Source organism: Lathyrus oleraceus, chromosome 5 (genome assembly GCF_024323335.1).
Source record: "Lathyrus oleraceus cultivar Zhongwan6 chromosome 5, CAAS_Psat_ZW6_1.0, whole genome shotgun sequence".
Lineage (NCBI taxonomy): Eukaryota > Viridiplantae > Streptophyta > Magnoliopsida > Fabales > Fabaceae > Lathyrus > Lathyrus oleraceus.
In genome coordinates, this window is record NC_066583.1 from 242,431,471 (window position 1) to 242,439,554 (window position 8,084).

An 8,084-nucleotide genomic window follows, 5' to 3' on the forward strand; every position below is an offset into this window, starting at 1 on the left:
TTGTTATTTTCATAAATCATGCAGTATTAAAGTATCATTTCACCAAAGGAGATTATAAGCCAAGATTACTCAGATGGATATTTTTGTTGCAAGAGTTTTCCTTGGAAATCAAGGATAAAAGAGTGTGGAACATGTAGTAGCTGATCAACTCTCTAGGTTGGACGATAATGAAGTGACTAAGAAGAAGAAGAACATTATCCATAAATTTTTGGACGAGCACTCAATGGACATCAATGAAAGATCTTGGTTTGTTGATATGGCTAACTACAAAGCTACAAAAATGTGCTTGAAGACTGCACATGGCAACAAAAGAAGCATTTTTACAAAGAGGCTAATTGTTATTTGTGGTATGAGCCATATTTGTTTAAGATTAGTCCTAATGGAATAATTTGTAGACGTGTTCCAGGTGAAGAGGTGAGAAGTATTATGTGGCACTATCATTTCTCAGCTTATGGAGGCCACCATAATGGCGAAAGAACTACAACTAAGGTGCTCCAAAGTGGCTTTTGGTGGCCAATTATGTTTAAAAATTGTAAGTTATATGTTCAAAAATGTCTTGAATGCCAGAAAACTGGTTATATCTCTAAAAGGGACAAAATTCCCCTAAATGGTCTGTTAGAAGTAGAACCCTTTGATTGTTGGAGAATTGACTGCATGGGTCCTTTCTCACCATCCAATTCTCTTCCTTACATTCTTATTTTTGTTGATTATGTCACAAAATGGATCGAAGGCATTGCTTGTACTGCTAATGATGCCCACATTGTTTGTAAATTATTGAAAAATAATGTTTTTACCAGGTCGGAGTCCCTAGAGTCTTGATCGATGATGAGGGACGCACTTCTGCAAAAAGTATTTGGAAGGTGTTCTTGCAAAGTATAAATAAAATACAAAGTCTTCACACCTTTCCATCCATAACTTGTGGCCAAGCAGAGGTATCCAACAAGAATTTGAAACAAATTTTAGAAAAGATAATTGTTGCATCACATAAGGATTAGTCCAAGAAGATATATGACACTCTTTGGGCGTATAAGACAAATTTTAAGACTCACCTAGAACTATTTCCGTACCAACTGGTTTATGGGAAATCATGTCACATACTGGTCGAGCTAGAACACAAGGGTTATTGGGCGCTGGAATTTTTAGTTTTGATGAGAAAGCAACTAGGAAGAAAAGATTGTTGAAACTATATGCGTTGGAAGAGATAAAACGTTAAGCTTATGAGAACAATGTGATCTACAAAGAGATAACAAAAAGGTATCATGATAAGAACTTGGTGAAAAAATACTTTCAGCTAGGACAAAAGGTTTTACTCTATAACTCTGTGACTTATTTTTATAACCATACCCTTAATGCTTATTTGAGTATGCCCTTAAAGGTTTTTTATGTATTGTTAAATCACGCATTTAAGGACTTTTTTTGTATTTTATCTTTTGGGGATTAATCAAAAGGTGGGCCTGCATGCCCTTTCTTATTTACTTTGTGTGAACTATATTAGAATACCTTGGACAAGTTGTGATCTTGGATGATAATAGTGTTTCCTCTTGGGCGATAAGGATTCCTCCATGAGGATCCAACATATGTGATCGCCTATATGAGTGGCAAGGATTCCTCCATGAGGATCCAACATGTGTGATTGCCTCTATGGGCAATAAGGATTCCTCCACGAGGATCCATCATATGTGTTCGTCTTTATGGGAGACAAGGATTACTCCATGAGGATCTAACGTGTATGATTGCCTCTATGGGGAAGTTTCGATAAGGTTCCCTTTCAATCTTTAGTTCCTGCAAAAAAAAACTACATTATAAAAATGATAGGATAACATGAGGTGCCTCATTAAAAACCCCTAGGCCTTGTTATGAACGCATGGGAAAGAGTTTTCCCCATATAACAAAGAATGTCATAAGAATATAACCAAACAAATGACAGACATGACATGTGAAATTAAACATAGCATGGTTTAACGCCTAAAATAATTAGTGGTTTTTAACAAGCATCTTCTTTAGCCTCCTTCACGTTTTTATGCCGTAGGGTTAACAAATATTCATCTTTGGGAGTTACCACTTATGGCTCGACCTCCAATTTCATGTCTATAATGTTCACTCCCTATGCATACTTTTGTTAGGCATGAACCACGACCGTAGTCTTCTTTAGCTTTAGGTTATCTATGTAACACTTTCGGGCGATCTCTTCATCCCATTGTATAACCCTAACTCGTTCCTCTGGGGTTGGGTATTTCATGCAAAAATACATTGTAGATAGAGCAACTTCAAGATGGTTAAAATTAGGTCACCCTATAATCATGTTATATGAGGAAGGTGCATCAATAACCATATATCTTACCTTGATTGCCTGCACTTACTCGTCTGAGAATCCTACCAATGATCCTGTGAAGGCTTTGAGACCGTCCATGTACAAGAAGATTTTTTCAAAGGCGTCCCAATAAAGGATATCTACAAAGTTTCCTTGTACTAGAAGAATAATTGTCATATGGATGGATGTGTGATGCGTCCCTTTTAGAGAAAGTGATATGAGATTCCAAAACTCCATTATTTCTCGAGTCAAGATTCACGGATGAGCCCTCAATGGTTAGAATTTGGTGAGGCTATCTCATGCGCGCATAACTACTCTCCATACCCCGACAAATCCTCCTGTTATGGTATTAAGGGTGTGGCACACAGTTATGTCCTTACCCTTTTGCCTTGTTCCTTTCCCTTTTGGGTTTGGTACTCCTATAAGCATGTCTCCCATAAGAGCTAGATATGTCTGGCATCTAGGCGATATCACCCTTAACATATTTCTTTAAATGAGCCTATTATATTAGACATTTTATTTCCTTTTTTAGTTGGTAGCAGTCTTCAGTGTGGTGCCCTTTGACCTTGTGAAACTTGCATCATCTTCTGGGATCAAGCCCTATGGCATTTGATTTGGGTATTGGTGGAAGTGGAATGTCATGCGTATGAAGGAGTTCACGACATATTTTTCCTGACGAGTGTTTAAGGGGTTGAAGCCCTTTGTAGATTTTTCTCTTTCTTTGAACGTTACAGTATCTCTGCTGGGCGAGTTATGATGGCTCTTCTGTGACTACTGTGAGTTATCAGGGTTGTTAGCTTTACACTCGTTGACATCTCTAGCCTTCTTTTCGTAGTTGATTTCCTCACCCTTTATATAGAATTTTTCCAGTGTCACCACTTATGCCAAGGAAGTTAATGACCTCTAGGCGAATAATTCATTAAAATGCTAAAATGTCATGCCCTCCATTTTGGAGCGCTCCCACAAACATTTCCTGGTTGAGGTGAACGACCTTGATAATTTCCTGGTTGAGGTGAACGACCTTGATAATTTCATTGTTGAAGCAGGTAAGATATTCTCTTAGAGATTCAGAAGGGCCTTGGAAAATGTTAAAAAGGTCGATGGTACATATTTTTCTATGCCTACTTGCTACAAACTAATGGACTTGTTTCTTCAGTAGGTCATGGTATATGATGACTCGGAGTCGTGGCAGGGCCATATACCGTCTTAATGTTGCATATTTGAAGGTGCCAGAGAGAAGTTTGCATTTCAATGAATCAGAGGCTCAAATAATTTCCATTTGTGTGTTGGTGGAAGAGACGTGCTCATATGGGTCGTTGCGTCCATCAAACTTGGCCAATAAGAGCAACTCGAAGTTCTCTAACACCGATGCTCCCATATCTCATCTGAGAGAAGTTGGGGTCTAGGATTTCAGTCTCCTTTGGAGGGTCTGCCTCCTACTGACGTTGTTGTATATGGAGGATGTTATCATCCAAATTTTGATTCTGACGATGTAAGTCATCCATGACATCACGCGTCTTTTCCATGGCATCCGCATCTCCATCGGACTCACTATTAGTAGAGTTACTACCTTCTTATTTACCATGATGGATATATGAGTTGGATATGAGGATAAGAATCTAGTTGAATGTTGTGATGGTGACCTATGTTAGTTTTACTGGGGATCGCCACAGCGGATGCCAGTTGTACTTGCTAAAAGTATAATATTTGACAACCCCTATTGGTTAATGGTTGTCAAAGGTTTTAAGAATTATTGTGGTGCTAGAGCAAGCTCACGTAGGAATGTGAGAAGCTTTTTTTATGGTCTTTGCAAAGAAAATTGAATGTCCTTCTCAACCTCATGGTTGAGGTATTTATTGGAATCTCTTGGGTCTGAATCTTAGGTTCCTAGAAATTAATACCCACTCTCAGTGGCGTGGGAAGCGGGCAATCATCTTCCCTATTATTTTGGAGAACGTAACTTCCACCTTTTTAGTTCCTCTGTCATACCGTTAGGGATACAGGCACATCATTATCATGTTTGTGTATAAAGGTGAGTGATATAGAAAATGGGTGCCATAATCGAATAACAGACACTCGTTCCAATAAGTGGGCGGCTAAAATACTGACAGGAACGATATTTTACGTCGCCTCTCTTTAGAGAACTCTCTACACTATCTTTTGTAGGCCTTTTAAGAATATACTAGTACATAATTAATGACGACAATTTTTTGCAAAATACTTCCTCATTTCCATTTTAAGCGTCGCTCATTTGAAAATTTTATATTTCTTTTTAATTATCGTTTTCAAAGTTCAATAATATCGATTATATCTTTGTCAAAATCACTCAAGCTATTTATCATGGAGTAAGAAAATAAATAAATTGAGATAATGAATAATTAAAGATATTATAAATAAAATGAAAATTGTTCATTAAAAATTAACAACAATTATTTGTACAAAATTTAAAAATAACAATTAAAAAGGAATGGAGAAAATCATTTATGGAAATAGTAATATACAAATATTCAAATTAAGACGATTCTTCTTTTAAGATATTTAAAACCGAAAATTTGTAAAACAATCAAACATGGTTAATTTTCATACAAAAATAAAGTCTTAGTCTATGCAAAATTCCTAAACTACGAAAGAGTAGGAAATGAAACCATTAAAATCACTAATCCAAAAGCATAATTGGTTAACAAACCAAAAGAGAAAACACTCTGGTCATGTGCACATTTTTCCTCTCCCACCTTTCACTCTCCACCATCCAATCCACAAACTAAAAATATAAACAAAAATTCAATCTCCATTCTCTTTCATCTATGTCCCATAACAAAAATGTTGTCACACAAATCCTGTCAATTTTCAACAACTTTTACTTTCCTAGAACAAATCCTCAAAAAACCTCATGTATACATGCGCCTATAGTGATGTTCTAAAACCCAAAATTCCTAATCAACAACAACAAACATTTCTAGTTGTTTGATTTGTCTCTCTCACAATGCCAAGCAAACTAAGGAAAGCAATTGGAGCAGTAAAAGACCAAACAAGCATTAGCCTAGCAAAGGTAACACATGCTGCAAATCTTGAGGTAATAATTCTTAAAGCAACAACACATGATAAAAATCCAATCGAAGAGCGCTACGTGAACGAAATCGTTAACGTAGTTTCTTCCAACAAAGCTTATGCTGCAGCATGTGCACAATGTATAGGCAAAAGAATAGGCAAAACCAGAAACTGGGTTGTTGCACTCAAATCTCTTATGATTGTCCTTAGAATATTCCAAGATGGTGATCCATATTTTCCTAGAGAAGTTTTTCATTCAATGAAAAGGGGTGCAAAAATTCTCAACCTTTCAAGTTTCAAAGATGATTCGAATTCTAGTCCTTGGGACTACACCGCGTTTATCAGAACGTTTGCGTTGTACCTTGATGAACGGTTAGATTGTTTCCTAACGGGAAAACTTCAAAGGCGATTCCAGTATAATAACCGATTTTTTGAGAAGAATCAAAGGAATGAACCTGGTATTAAAGAGATGAAGCCTACATTGATTCTTAATAGAATCAGTTATTGGCAAAGGCTGTTGGATAGAGCTATGGGGACAAGGCCAACCGGTTCGGCGAAGAACAGTCGTTTGGTTCAGATTTCTCTCTATGCTGTTGTGCAAGAAAGTTTTGATCTTTACAAAGATATCAATGATGGGCTTGGTGTTGTTTTGGATAATTTCTTCAATTTACCACTTTCAGCTTGTGTTGCTGCATTCAATGCATGTGTTAAATCATATAAACAGTTCGATGAGTTAGCTGCATTTTATATTTTTTGTGTAAGCATTGGAATTGGTAGATCCTATGAGTATCCATGTGTGCAGAAAGTTTCTGAAGAGCTTATGGAAACATTACAAGCTTTCTTGAAGGATCAAGCTTCGTTTCATACGAATAACAACGGTTCCAAACATTTAATTATTTCTGCACACAAAAACTCTGTAGGTTCATGTTCATCTCAAGACGAATTAGGTGTTGAAAGATGTGGAACACTTGAAAGGTTTTTCGAAACTGGTTCCGAGTTTGGATCTCAATGTACATCATTGGAAGATTTAATGTGCGCTACCGATGCGGCCGGGAGTTCGCACGGATCGATGGAGCACGACGTGTATTCCGAGGTATCCGATGAAGACGAGAAACAATCATCACAATTTGATGATGAGTTTGTTAGTGCTAATGGTTCGGCTTCGGTTAGATCGTTGACGATGGAGCGAAATTCAAGGTCCAGTTTCGATATAATAAGTTTTGATGACATGAATCAAGATCAAGTGCAACAGAATCAAACAAATGAAGGAGGTTCCAATTTCAAGGATAGTTCTAAAGATTGTTGGGAAATAGTGTTGGCAAAGACAGTAACTAATGAAACATCATCACCATCACCTAAATTGGATACTGGTTTTGACCCTTTTCTCAGTTTCTTTGATCAAGCTTTAGTACCTGCACCTCAACAAAAATACAATCCATTCCTTGAAGACAGTGGAACTTTAGCCCCTCTTGCAGCCACAACAACCAATTCCGATTTTGACGATGTTTTCAACTTATCACTATCACCAACCTTTAAGGCAGCAACAACATCACAAAACTTCAATGCTGATGACCCTTTTGCATCATCTTTCTCCAATTCCATAACAAATTTGGATCTTCTTTTCGGCGACATAAATCAAACCGATACAACCGTTGCACCAACCTTTCAGCCTCAAAGTTCTTCTTTGCAGATGATTGTAGCACCAACCTTTGAGGCTCAAGATTCTTTCAAGAATGTTTCAAAACCAACTTTCGAAGCGCAGAATTCAAATGTCAATTACATATTAGAATCACCAACGTACACCGTCGAGAATCCTAATACTTGTATTATTCCTTTTGATCCATGTAATAGTTTTAACAATTCAACAGTGGCACCAACATTTAGTGCAAATGGTGGCAATGAAACAACATTGGCAACAGAAGTAGAAGATGATCCTTTTGGACCATGGCCTAGTACTGCAATGACAAATGATCAAACATCTAATGTGTCATCAATGCAAGATCAAACTTTGCGGAGGTTTCAACAACTGTGGTTGGAACAACAAAACAAGATTATAGCAAGGCGTATGACTTGAAAAAAATGTTGTAGATGTTTAAACATTGAAGTTTTGTAGAAAAAATGTTTGAGCATTGAAATAAACTTGTTTTTTTTCCAACTATTTTCCATTCTCTAATTGGTTAGCTTGTTAATAATAATATCATGATTAGACGTTATACTTATGATAAAAACATTATAATGTTAATGCACGAATTTTGCAAATAGATGATTTAAGAATATGTGCATATTAGTCTAATTATTATAACGACCGAATATGTTTAATTTGTATGATTTACCGACGGTTTCAATCCATGCATAGGTGAAAAATTGATTTGTAATTTTTTTTCAAGAAAGATTTGACTTTTTTTTTTACTTTTATGTGAAAATCTGAAAGTTATCAAACTTAAAAATAAATTAAAATCTAAAATAATTTTTAAAAAAAAAGTAAAGTTCACAATTTTTGTTCTTGATTTAATAGTTTAACTTTGATAAGAAATTTATACCACGTCTAGTAAATTTACACTTATACGTCCGTCTAATGAAAATCTATAAAAAAAAAATTTTAGGAGTAGGTTTTATATACAAAATGGCATCAGTGATTGCTTTGTTAGGGCAAGAAATAAAACACAGATTCAAAAACAAAGAAGAAGAAGAATTGAAAGAAAGAAACATCAAAAATGTATAAAGA

The 8,084-nt window shown here is 36.1% G+C and overlaps 1 protein-coding gene across 1 annotated transcript; it reads left to right on the forward strand.

Annotated features, from left to right (window-relative positions):
- The first annotated feature begins 5,110 nt into the window (after positions 1-5,110).
- On the forward strand, positions 5,111-7,517 carry LOC127083440 (clathrin coat assembly protein AP180). Its single transcript, XM_051023754.1, has one exon. The coding sequence runs from the start codon at positions 5,295-5,297 to the stop codon at positions 7,431-7,433; it is 2,139 nt and encodes a 712-aa protein (XP_050879711.1). The 5' UTR covers positions 5,111-5,294; the 3' UTR covers positions 7,434-7,517.
- The last annotated feature ends 567 nt before the right edge of the window (positions 7,518-8,084 follow it).